Source organism: Manis javanica, chromosome 11 (assembly GCF_040802235.1).
Source record: "Manis javanica isolate MJ-LG chromosome 11, MJ_LKY, whole genome shotgun sequence".
Taxonomy (NCBI): Eukaryota; Metazoa; Chordata; class Mammalia; order Pholidota; family Manidae; genus Manis; species Manis javanica.
This window is the reverse complement of record NC_133166.1, coordinates 98,919,729-98,933,535: the sequence shown is the minus strand read 5'-3', so window position 1 is coordinate 98,933,535 and position 13,807 is coordinate 98,919,729. Positions and strand designations below refer to the sequence as shown.

Here is a 13,807-nt window from a genome sequence, read left to right as displayed (position 1 = left end):
GAATAGACATTTCTCCAAAGAAGACATAAAAATGGCCAATAGATATACAAAAAGATGCTCAACATCGCTATCAGAGAAATGCAAATCAAAGCCACAGTGAGATATCACTTCACAACTGATAGGATAGCCAATATTTAAAAAAACAAAAAACAGAAAATAGCAAGTGCTGTTGAGGACGTAGAGAAATTGGAACCCCTGGGCACTATAGGTGAGAATGTGAAATGGTGCAACCTCTGTGGAAAACAGTATGAAGCTTCCTCAAAAAACTAAGAATAGAATTACCATATGATCCAGAAATTCTATTCCTGGGTATATAATTGAAAGAATTGAAAGCAGAGTCTTGAAGAGAGGTGCATACATGTTCATAGAAGCATTATTCACATTAGCTAAATCATGCAAGCAACTTCAGCGTCCACTGACAGATGAATGGATAAGCAAAACGTGCTATCTACATATAATTCAACTTTAAACAGAAAGAAAATTCTGATATATATATACTACAACATGGGTAACCCTTGAGGGTGTTAAGTAAAATAACTCAGTCACAAAAAGACAAATACTGTATGACTGCACTTATATGAAGTACTTAGTCAAAATCATAGGAACGTAAAATAAAATGATGGTCACCAATTACTGGGGGAAATGGGAATGGGAAGTCATTGTGAATGGGTATAGGGTTTCAGTTTTGCGAGAAGAGCTGGATGGTGATGATGGTTGCAAAGCAATAAGAATGTACTTAATGCCGCTGAACTGTACACTTAAAAGTGATTTAATTTTTTTAAAAAGTACTGTCCTACTGAATGCTGTAGTAGTTGAATGGTGGCCCTCAAATGGTGAATATGTCTATATCCAAACTCCCTGTGTATGTGACCTTACTTGGAAAAAGGGTCATTGCTGATTTAATTAAGTTAAGGCCCTTGAGATGATATCATTCTGGATTACCTAGATGGGCCCTAAATCCAAGGATAAATGTCCTTATAAGAGACAGAAGAGAAAACAGACAGGAGACTAGGAGATGGCCCTGTGAAGACGGTAGTTTGGAGTGATTTAGCCATAAGGAATGCGGGCTGCCGCTAGAGGCTGGTAGAGGCAGGACAGGATCCGCTCTCCCCTGGAGCTTTTGGAGGGAGTGCAGCCCTGATGACACTGGCCCTCCTGGTCTCCAGAACTGTGAAAGAATGCGTTTCTTTTCTCTTAAGTCGCACGGTTTGTGGTCGTTTGTTACAGCAGGTCTAGGAAACTAATGAACTACTTTCCTCACTTTGGTAGTTGTGCTGTGGAAATGGAGGAGGAGGCCCCTATGTGGAGGAAATGCACACTGACATACTTAGGGGGGATGGGGCATCGGGTCAGCAATTGCCTCAATTACAGCTATTATTCTCAAATAGCTCATGAGGGGGAGACAGGTCATTTGTACTATTCTTGTAACTCTTCTGTAAATTTGAAATTATCTCAGAAGAAAAAAATCCCCACCCTAGGGGTCTAGTGGCTTGGAGGAAGCATGAGGATGGATTCTGCGGGGCTTCCTGTGGCTCCCTCAGGGGTCCCCTGCAGAAGGCCCCTTGGCAGGAACAGTGCCTCCTCAAGCTCACCCCTCTCAGCTCCAGGGGCTCCACCAGCTCAGCCCTCTTAGCCCGGTCCACCCCACCACCCCTGGGCAGGTGACTCTGGGCCAGCTCACCTCCATGGGGTTCACATTTGGTCTCAGAAAAGCCTGCTGTTGGTGAATATATTTGATCCCAACACGTACTCAACTTTGCCCCCAGGCTACAGCAGTTACAGCCCTGCCTCTGCTGTAGAATTTCAGGGGTGAGTCTCCAGACTCCAGGGCACACTTGCAAAGGTCTCAAAACAATCTCATTAAAGCCCCTCTTATGCGACTAGAGGTGAAGAGAATGCAGATCCCCCCTTTGACCCTTAGTAGATGAACACCAGATACTGACCACTCCTCCTTCTCCAAACACAACCATTTACTCTGGACGTAGGTGAGTAAGTAACACTGGTAGACCTGGTTGGGGCTCCCTCTTCAACTGCGGGGCTTCTTGAAAATCTGTCCTTTTATTCTTGCCCTGGGAGATATGCTGATACTCTGAGACAACAGGAGGAACCACATTTCCCCACCCCCTCATACTTGCACAAAGTCACCTTGTGAAATCTAGTAACAGATTTTATCTTATCTCTGCAACTTTTTGTACAGTTTCAACACCATACACACCTCCCTTGTCTGTGGCCAAAACGCGCCTCCATGGGTGTCCTCCAGCTGCCCTGACTGCCCCTTTTCAGTTCTCTCCATCTCCCCAATCTTATTATTCATTTCCTCAGATTCTTTCCATCCTAAGCCCTGTTCCTAATTCACTCAACACACACTCCCTGGGCAATCCCATCCGTTCCCATTACTTCAGTGTTCACTGTGTTGTGTGTTGTCTCATTGCTTATGATGGTGCCTCAGGTTCCCCAAAGCCTGGAATAGAAAGATGGACTTAATTTAGAACCCAGACAACTATAAGCGTTTAGACCATGAGGGTCACAGCTGAGGAAAGGTGTTTAGGAAGAGCTGGGGAAAAGGGGTGGGATCCAGGATGAGTTGCCAGCCTCGAATCCATCAAGGCCTGGTGAACCTCAAGTTGGGGCTCGCTCAACAGAAGATGTGGCACATTTACCTGGGGTCACTCTGCAAGTCTGAAAGCAGACAGAAGTGAAGCTTTGCAATACTGTACCCTTTCTTCTGAGCTCTCAATTAAAACAGTTCACAATCGGCCTTTAACATAGAAATATTTTCAAAATCTCAGCAGGGAAGTTGGGGACAGAGAGTGTGGAGTGGGCGAAAAAAGCACGGAGACCTGCTTTTGACCTCTTCTGCTCAGCTAACGAGCTCCAGTGCACAGCTAACCTGCCAGCCCTCTGGCTCTTGCTGTGTCCCCCAGTGGCTAAGTCCCAGCTTTTCTGGGACAGAGCTAATTGCAAACAGTATGTCCCATTTATCACCAAGTCTGCACTCTTGTCAGACTCCTTGTCTCTTATTCTTCTTCAGAAAGTATGGTCACCATAGCTCTATCTCTTTGTGGTCTAAAACTTCCCAGAAGGGAAATCCAGCTGCCATATACCTATTCTGCCATAATGGCTCCATTCCCCAACAGAAGCCAAAACTTAACCTAGGTCAAAAGCATTCAGGCCTCTAATCATGCCCTTACTTTCATGACTGCTCCATGCACGTTAGAACAGCACATTTATTTACACGGTCATTTGATGTAATTAAGCTCATACTCGGGCATGTTTTTTTAACTGGTAGTTGAAAAAGTGCATTTTGTAGGGTATAATCAGGAACAACTTTATTCTTCCTGTCAGACCTATTCTAGGGGTTAGCTCTTCCCTGGACCTGGATGTGATCCAGGGCAAATGGCCACACTCCAGGATAATAAAACATCCTCTGGATTATTCCAGTCTCCAGAAAGGTCCCAATTCAGTAATTAAAATGTCCTAGTCGTGTTTAATTTAACAAAGTTCCTCCCCTCGTCAAGCTCAAACCTGCTGTTGCAGGAAACCTTGGATAGGTAAGAGAGGTGAGTCCAGGCTTTCTCCCCATTCTCCAACTCCTTGCTCATCAGGGTCCCTCTAGCATCCCTTATATAAAAGGTGAGGGGTTGGGGTGCAGGGATGAAGAGAGGTATGGGATAGGAAAGGGCTTTCTTGGCTGATGCCAAGGTAATAGCGCATTGGTCTCCTCTGGCCATAGATACTGAAAACCTCTGCTTTCTGGGCCGGGAGGATGACCAAGTCTGAGTCTTGCCCTGGTGCTTTCGTGAGCTCTTTGGAAGCCCCTGCTGGAATATTGATAATTCTTCCTGTGAGGTGAACAACAGTTGCTGATGAGTTTCCCTCATGTGCCGGGAATGCAGGGGAATACACTCACCACTCTGGGTTCTCCCCTGGGACAGGGCTGGGAATGACTGGGGACCAGGGTTGAGTCCTGGGACAACACCTGCAGAGTGATGAGCAAAGTGTGGCTGGATTCCGGGACCCCACGGGGAGAGGTCCCTTGTGTATGACACAATCTGCCTAGCTCTGCGCTGGCTTTGCCTATAACCAGCCTCTCAGTTTGGGTAAAACTTCAGTCCTTGGTGTCCCTCTAACTCCCGGCGACAAGCCCTCTGCAAGGTGTCCTAGAAGCTCCTCTCACAAGGGTTGATGTGAGTGAAAGCTCCCACCCCTTCTAGGAAGATCACCTGCTCATTTCCCCTCCCAAACTCCTGTCCTCTCTGGTATCTTCACCTTCAGCCCCTGCATCCCCTTGGAAGGGTTGCGGGTCTGCATATTGCAAATTTATTGTTTTGTATTTTGTGGTTCTTTGTTTTGTCTTTGTTGCCAAATCCTCTGTAAATGCTCAGGTAGTCTGGAACCTCCTTCAGAATATGGAGGCATTTGCCAATTACTGTGCTATCTGCCTTTGAACCTTAGCTGAAACTAGAGTCAAATATTAACATCCTGTTACACATTACTTATTCTATTTTGACCAGGGCCGCTTAACTCACAGAACCTTTCTGAAAAATAAGAATCTGGGATTTTTTAGCTTTGCCCTTTTCAGCTTTCTGAAACTCGTAACCTGCTTTACACTGCAGAGATTCTTTACAGAGGTTTGCTCACACAAACTAATTAGTGTTAGGCGGGGAAATGTTCACAAACAATACCATGAATAGAAAAGACTTCAACGACATGTGTCAAGGTTGTTTTGGAAGAGCAAGAACCTAGGAGATTTTTCTCTTTTCCTTTTTTTCTGCTTTTTGAAATGTTTCAGCTTTTCTTTAGTGTGCCTGGACTGGTTCATTGTCCTTTATTTGTAATTCCGAAATCCAAAAACCCTGAGGAAAAAAAAAAGCTCTGAAAACTAAGGAATTTTTTCATAATGAATTCTACATGGTTAGAACTAAAGGGAAGGTATTTAAAGCCTTACCTCAATGTGAAGTTTCAAATACCCTAGTGCCAAAAAGGTAATGTGCCTGCTTGCAAGATGCCTCCCCAGACCTCACTGGGAGTGTTAATTATGTAATAAACTCCATACCACCCTCTAAACTCCAAAAATAATTCTCAACTCCATACATCAGGCACTAAGAATTTTGGGTAACTACGTATACGCCTTTACTTTTATAGAGGAGAAAATATAATGAACTATGTTATCATTCTTCTTGTTTTACTAGCTTTTCATTTTCATTCTATCAAATTCATCCCCATCTCTAGCCTTTGTACAAGCCATTTCCCCACCTCCCTGTACTTTCTTTCAGCTAAGCAGAGTTCAGAACTTATCTCTTGCAAGTGAAGTTGCCTGGCTAATCCATTATTTTTCTTCATCCGAATATCCAGTTTATATTTGGTACACATGTTTCCCCAAGTCATATTAGTCTGGGCTTTAAAGAGACACAATAACTCATAATTCAGTGAAAGCTTACCCAGCTGTCATTGTGAGATTTCAGCCCCTTCCAAAGACCCTCCCTCCCCATTTCTTCTGCGAGTTCCTAAATCAAGTTCAACAAGCATATGCCACCATGCTGTTCCCGCTCCCACACCCACACCCACACCCAAAAGCCACCATAAAATAGTTTACACATAAATACCCTCTTCCTGATTAACCTTGACCCCAGAACACAGACTAGAAGAATCTGGGTACGGTCTGGGCTTGAATCTGCAGGTTCTCTCCCAAGGTCCTTAGGTGCACTGAATCTGAGAACTATAGGTTCAAAAGTTTGCAGATCAATGGGAGGTCACATGATTTGAGAGATGAAATGTGGTGATAATGAATATCCCTTACAACTGCAGCCTTAAGCTGAGAAACTGACAGTTCCCATAGATACATTACAGTGTCTACTTCATGCCTAGTTTTCATTATTAAAGTTAATTTTTCAATAGTCTTTGTCCTGTCTTGACCTTGTCTAATAATTCAGGATTTTTCTTTGCCATTTAAAAAAAATTTTAACCATACATCCATCTGGGGAATTTTTCAGGAAAAGTCTTGTGCTGTGGCTGGCTGGCTCCTTCTCTACCTCTCTCCTTTCTTCCTCTTTCCCTTTCTCTCTCCTCTCACCTTCCTCTCAGAAACAACAACAAAAATCCCTCTTCTTTTCTCCTGCAAAATAGTTTACCATCTTTCTTATCTTTTGAGCATATAACCAAAGGTGTAATTAAATCTAGAAAATGGGATACAATAAGGCCCATTAGTGGGACAAAAAATCACTGCTATAGGAATTCAGTCTCTGGGATCATATGTCTCTTGCTTCTGCGTCATAGTTGCGACCTGGATAAGATACAGTAAATATCTTTATCATCATCTAGAAGGGTGTAGTGCGCTAAATGATGGCCTCCCAAAAGATATTTCCACCTGGAACCTGTCAATGTGACTTACATGGAAAAGGGTCTTTGCAGATGTCGTTACGGATCTGAAGATAAGCTCATCCCAGATTATCTGGGTGATCTTAAATCCAATAACAAGTGTCCTGACAAGAAAAGTAAGAGACACACACAAGAAGAGCAGAAAGCAGTGTGAAGATGGAGGCAGCAGTTGGAGTCATGCATCTATAAGCCAAGGCATGGCAAAGATTGGCAGCAGACAATAGAAACTTGAAGAGACAAGAAAGGGGTCTCCAGTAGAACCGTTAGAGGGAACACGGCCCTGCTGATACCTTGGTTTTGGACTTCTAGCCTCCAGAACTATGAGAGAATAAATTTCTGTTGTCTCAAACCACCAAGTTTATGATAATTTGTTATGCAGCCCTAGGAAACTAATACAAAGGGACCAGGTAGGAGTGACTAGCCTTATCTGTTTAGGGGTACACTTGTCCGTCAATTTAGAAGTGAAAATAATATTGCTGTTCATAAATGCTGCCTGTTTGGGAGCTTAACTGTCAAGCAGACACACCAGTTCAGGAATGGCTAGATTTGACACATAGCTCCCAAAAAATACTCATATGAAGAACAGTGGCTTCTGTAGAGGAAATACCACCTAATGCTTGAAAGTGTGGGGCCACTAGAGTCAAATTTGAATCCTGATTTAAATCCTGGTTCTCATTCTCATTAACCCTGCAACTTTAGGCAATTATTTAACCTTTAGACTAGCACATAAGAGCTACGTTGTTAGCTCCTGTTTAGTTCATATTTTTATGATGATTTTGTTTGTCTGCTTATATCTCTTGCTTCTCTTTTTCCATGGCTGGAAATGGCTACCACAGTCCCATCCTTATATGACCTTTCAGTTTAAATATCCACCAGGAGCTAATTAAAATCCTTATGTCACTTATTTCAGTTTCTTCAGAGACCATGATGTGTGTTCAAGCCATTGTGGAGAATATTTCTAGGATACTGAAGCTTTTTCAATATGTATTCAAACCTATTTATGTCTTCCTTCATAACGTATGCTTTTGACTTTTTGCTTTAAAAAGTATTTCTTACCTTGAGATTGTATATTCACCCATATTTTATTATTTTACTTTCCACATATACTCTCTAATATAATTTGAATCTATTAATTAGATAGCAGTTTTTCTTTTCTCCAAGTATCTAGCTATTTGCCCCACCATAATTTTTTAAATAGCTCATACTTTTCTCACCAATTTGAAATCTAATACTAATAATAATAGCATTTACCAAATGCTTTCTACATGCCAAAGTTTGAGCTAAGTATATTACATGGATTATTTCAGCTTAGAAGTATTATCCACATATTACTTCTGGGAATTGACATACTTGAGATTCACACCCAGGTCATCTGACCCTAGCAGCTCATACTTTTAACCACTATGCTATTCTTACAAATAATTTAGATCTATTTTTGGCTTAAATAGGAAAATTATGGACATTACTAGAAGTCCAGATTTAGGGCAGGCTTCTTGAATTGGCTCAGGTTCAATATCCCAATGATTCTCTTGGCCCTGCTCTCTTCCACACTGTGGCTTCATCCTCAGGCTGACAGTGAAACGGCTGCTCCGATTCTAGCCCCTGCATCCATGAACAAAAATGCCTAACCGAAGAGAAACAGGATTGCTACTTTAAGGAGCTCTCCCAGAAAAACAAAGAAATTTCCCAGACACTCCGACAAAATTCTCCTCGAGTCTCATGGGACCAGAATGGGCTGCATGTCCAGTCTTGCATCAGTCATGAGCAAGGAGGATGGGATTAAATAAATAATAGACGCTTACCCCTAGAGTTCAAGACGGTGATCAGTTTTCCTTTGGCACATGGGCTGCACAAAAGTGAGAAGGACTATCGAAAGGATTAGGTTCAGCTCTCTGGTACAGAAAATATAAACTAACAGTTGGTTAAATGTTAAAAGGTAAAATCAAGCCTGAAGATAGGCAATATGGGGCTCAGATGGTAGCTCCATGGTCACCCAGCTTCCCTTCTCCTCCACTCAATGCTCTGCCATTCTCAACATGTGGCTTCTGTTCTGTGGTCCAAGGTAGTTCTGGAGATAGAGCCATCATAGGCACCTTCAGACATCAAGAAGGAAGAAGGAATGGAGAGGGAGAGATTGACTTCTTCCTTTAAGAACATATCCCAGAAATCACATGATATACTTTACAATCCATTAGATATAGGGCTTAGTCATTCGGCAACATGGCTCAAAGAAGCTGAGAAATGTGGGTTTTCCAGGTAATGGTGAGCCCAGCCGCAAATCAGGGATTCTACTACTCAAGAGGAAGGGCAGAGGATAGATTGAGAGAATGCTAGCAGTCTCTGCCAACAGGTGCAAACATGAATCCAACTCGAGCTCTGTTACAGAGGAAGAAATGGAAAATCATTCTGCTTAGGGAACCAGCAAGGTGTCCCACAGCCCTGCTTGAGTCTGTGGTCCAGTCCCAAACCGACCAGGAGCCCAGAGGTATCAGGTACTCTGGGTGGACATCTTGGGTCTCACACCCATTCTCGGAACTTGACTGTGGAGTTATTTCAAGCCAAAACTCATAATTGAGAATGGAATTGGTGTGGTTCTCCAAAGAGATTTGTTTATATTTTTTAGGAGTTCTTTATACATTAAGGATTGAGGATATTAAGCTTTTGTCTGTCTAATATATTGTCAATGGTTTTCTGGTTTATCATGTATCTCTTACCTCTATAGTGATGTTATTACAGTTGCTTGGCCATATAGAATTTTACCTTTTATATAGTCAAGTGTTCTTTGCTTTTACATTTTTTTTTTTTTTACTTTTCTATTGAATCGTCATTCATAACTAAAGGTCTGATAAATATTCACCTATATTACCCTCTTTATGTGATGGAATTGTTTTTTTTAATCAATCAGAAAATGCATTCTGCTCCAACATGTAACAAAAATTCCACTTACAATTGTTTAACACTAAATGGGGGTTTGTTTTCCTCAGGTAATGAGATATTCAGGGCTGGTCTGGTGGACTTGTATCTTCAAGAATCCAAGCTCACTCCACACTTCTGCTCTCTAATCCGTAATATGTAGTTTTTCCTTAAATTCACAAATGACTGCTATAATTCTAGGTACAATAACTGAAGCCCGGGTAGGAAGAAAGGGGAAGGGCAGAAAGTAAAAAACACATGCCACCTGAATATGTTATCAGGAAATCAATATCTTGCCTGGAAACCATCATCTGGTACATTTCTCACTGGCCAGAACTACATCACATGGCCATCCCAAAGTGCAAAGAAATCTTGAGCAGGCAAACAGTTGTATCTGAACACACTGCTGTCCTGAGCAAACCCAGATTCTATTATTAAAGAAGGGGAAATGGATATTGGGTAGACAATACATTCTACTGTAATTTTCTATGTGAAATTTTTTTGATATATGATATAAAACAAGTAATTAACAATTTTTTCCAATTACTTAACCAACTTTCCCAGCATCTTTATTAAATAAACTATCCTTTCTTAATGGAATTGGCATGCAACTTAATTACATTTTAAAATGTATGGAGGTTCCAAATTCAATAATGGCAGAGTGGCACCTCTCAGACCAACCTGCGAATAACAGAGGTTGTACAAAATACAGAAAACAACCAATGAAAGCACTGGAGAGAAAAGGCAAGAGCACATGGGAACTGGAGATTAGTTGGCACTTGGAAGAGGGCAGGGGCACTGGAAGAGTTTCCCAATTTTATACCTTAGCAGGCCCAAAACACTGCCATATCTGGGATAGAAACCTGCCATCTGCCTACCTTCAAGAACCGGAAGGGAGAGTTTGGGGTGTCTGTAGCAGCCAGACAGTGAAACGGGGCACATCCTGGAAAGGAAAGAGCCACAGTGGTGGAGCACCAAATTCTATATACAAACTCTTCCCAAATCTCTGTTTGTGCCCTGACCAAATAATGGTCAATGCAGACACCAAGATGCCCATTAAGATTAAATAATTAAACAGAGATTTTTAGCTGGTACCTACTGCAAGATATACAGGGTTTCGGTCACATTAACTGCCCACCTAAAAAATAAAAGTCAATACTTTTTGGATAAAAGTGGTAGAATCAGAGACCATATAATGTATCCTTCACAATATAAAGAATACAATGAAAAATTACTGCACATACAAGAATAGGAACTGTGACTGATAATCAGGAGGAAAGGCAATAGATGGAGATCAATACTAAAATGACCCATGTTTCAGAGCTTGCAGCCAAGGATTTTAAAGCAGCTGATCTAAAAATGTTCAGGAAGGAGTCTAAAGTCACACGCCACTTCTACTCCCTCTTAGAAAAGGTACAAAGAATAGGTTATCCTACTAGGCATGTGTCCACGTGGCCTCCCAAAAACCTGAGTGAGCATTAACCAGGCTTATGAAAGTAATAAATAGTTATGGAGAGAAAAGCAAAGACAGGAGTTTCCATTCCCCTTGGAAGAAAGTAAATCAGTGGCAGGCCACTGTGCTGTCCCAGAGCCCATGCCAAGCCCCAGAGCCCTAGCTCTCTCGGTCCAGAGGCGGCAGAGTTGACAGCCGTGGGATTCCATGGCTCTTTAGTTGTCCCACTTATTTTACCTTACTAAAATCTAACTGATCCCTCTTCAATGAAGACGTTTCTGCAGCCCACCACACATCCCACCCCAGTTGCTGCAAGGGGAGTTTCTTTGATAATTTAGTGACTCTTTCTTTCAGAAATTCAGTACAGCCCAATAATCCTTATAAGGAGTAGAGGGAAACCACTATGCCAAGGGTAGAAAAGGGCTGACAAAGCCTGCTACAGGTAAAGCAAAGATCAGCTCTGTCAGAAGCAGAAATGGGTCCGTCCTCTTGTTATCCCCATTTCTTTTATCATCCAGGGAAAATGGCTAGTCCACTTGTTGCTCCTTATTCGGCAAGCAAGTTTGCTCTGGACGGGTTCTTCTCCTCCATCAGGAAGGAGTATTCAGTGACCAATGTCAACGTGTCAATCACTCTCTGCATCCTTGGCCTCATAAACACAGGTAAAGTCATAAATAAGTGGCCTGCAGATGGATTGTGTGCGTTTCTACTGCCAGTAAATCTGTGCTGAACCCCCTGGCTCCTGCGTAATGCACTAGCAACCACTAAGGGCACTGGTCCTCATTTAATGAGGCAGTTCTGTCACTCGTGGAGCCTCTGATTACTCTTTGACCCTTCTTCCCATTCTGACCACCAAGTATACAGGGTGATGCCACGCTCATCACCTGATCCTATTCTGAACACATGTCCTCATGGACACTCACTAGCTGTTACTTTCCTATATAAGATTTTATCAAGGGCAAGTCTGTTTTTCTTAATAGCATCACCAGTAAAAGACATACCAATATCATGAAGCCTTTGACATGATACACTGAGAAGGTCCTAGCAACATTTCTGTGGTATTCTTGCTAAAAATACATGACCTCACTCCAACTGTAATAGAGCAATGGACAAACCCAATCTGAGGGCCATTCTACAAAACAATCGATGAGTACTCTTCAAAAGTATCAAGGCAAGTCTGATGTCATGGATTGAAGGGAAAATAAGAAGAAATTACTGCTAAGTGTAAGTCTGGATAAGACCCTGGAACATAAAAAGGATATTAGTGAGAATAAGGTCTGTGGTTTAGTTAGTAATATTGTTCCAATTAGATCATACTGTTCTGGGCAATTGTACAATGGTCATGTATGATGTTATATTTAGGGGAAACAGGGTAAAGGATATAAGGAAATACTTTGCATAATTTTTATAACTTTTCCATAAATCCAAATGCAGGTTTATTTAAAACATGTGGCAGGTATGACAAGAAAGCTCTATTTAAAGAGTAATTGAGTAAATTGGGTAGCAGTCATAGAATAAGAGAGAGAGAAAGGCAAAGATGTACAGTGAAACAAGAAAGGGATGAGAAAGAGAGAAAAGCTGTGCAAGAAAGACATGAAAATTTGAGAGGGGAAAGAAGGCAACTTTATTTCCAAGAGAAAGTGGTTAGGTTGACAAGGGAAGAGGCCTGGGTTCTCGTCCATCTCTTCCTTTTATGAGTCAGTAACTCATTATCACATTGCACTCTGTCTTTGCCCACTGATGCTTCCCATTAGCTATGGGGTCATCATATGACTTCCATCCTCCTTCTGTCCCCCAGTTTTACCCCTCACCCCAACCAAACACCCAAGAGAAGAACATGATTCAAATCTCTCAATTAATCACCTCTAACTGGCCCCCCAAAATCTTCATCCAGGAATAAAGGCCCACATTAACACCAAGCAAGCCTCTCTCTGCCCAACAGGACCTGAAGACATACCCAGTCTTCACCACATATTCAGAATAGGGCCTGTAGGCTTTATAGAGCAAGCACTGGCAGGCAGCCCTGAACAGCTCAGGTGCTGGTGTCTGCAGACTTCCCATCATGTAGACTTTACGAGTCTTGGATAATCCCACTCTCCTCTTGTCACTCTACAGACACAGCCATGAAGGCAGTTGATGGGATATTAAACATGGATGCATCTCCAAAGGAAGAATGTGCCCTGGAAATCATCAAGGGGGCAGCTCTCCGCCAAGATGAAGTATATTATGACAACTCAATCTGGACAGCTCTCCTGCTGGGAAATCCAGGGAGGAAGATCTTGGAATCTATCTCCTTAAGATATTATAATGTGGACAAGTTAATAAAGAACTAGGCACTTCTTGGGGCAGGGCAAGGTAAGGGAGCTTGGGGTTGTCCTACCTGATATTTATCTGAGCATCATCCATGAAGGCATCTCCCCAGAGAGATAAATGCCCTCAGAGAGTTGCAAGTCATGTGTCACATCTCACTGTTTGAGAGAACTCCTCTAACGCTTGCACAGTGGAAATGTAATTATCATGAATGTCATGAACCACAGCATCCTGCAGTTGTGAAACTGAAAGTAACCATAATTACAAAGTAGTTATATCAAATTCACCTCATATATAATGATGTCAAGATGATTAATACAATATTAATTATAATAAAGATCACATAAACTTTATAAATTCATAACTGGTAGCCGTAAGTTCAGTTCATTCAGTATGGTTGCTTTAAAACCATAACTTAACCAACCCAAGGACCAAGTGAAACTTTTCAATGTCCATTTCTTATTTTGGGGTCTGAAACTTTATGTGTTCTCCAATTAAAGACATACCTTACTCTTCTTTTAATGAACATAATAATGTCTTCACCATTTTGTATATTTCCAATACTCTTTATATTATTCTATATTGCTCTTCCAGGAAAAAGGACACCTGGGGACAAATCACTAGGGCAAACCCACAGAAGTGAAGGTCCCCGGAAATTTAAGCCACATAATCTACACCCACTTTTTGCACTCAGAATGCACCAAGCATCTATATTTTACACATGACCACTCAAACTGTGTAGCAGAAGTTTAG

The 13,807-nt window shown here is 41.9% G+C and overlaps 1 protein-coding gene across 2 annotated transcripts in view; it reads left to right on the top strand.

Annotated features, from left to right (window-relative positions):
• Positions 1-13,588, top strand: part of HSD11B1 (hydroxysteroid 11-beta dehydrogenase 1) — a 38,254-nt gene extending 24,666 nt beyond the window's left edge. Inside the window, exons 6-7 of one of the 2 annotated variants that reach the window (XM_017659722.3) lie at positions 11,263-11,406; positions 12,860-13,588. In XM_017659722.3, the coding sequence (XP_017515211.3) occupies positions 11,263-11,406; positions 12,860-13,077 (362 nt within the window). In that variant the 3' untranslated portion in view covers positions 13,078-13,588. The remainder of the gene's footprint in view (positions 1-11,262; positions 11,407-12,859) is intronic. The other variant, XM_017659724.3, reaches the window with a different exon arrangement.
• The last annotated feature ends 219 nt before the right edge of the window (positions 13,589-13,807 follow it).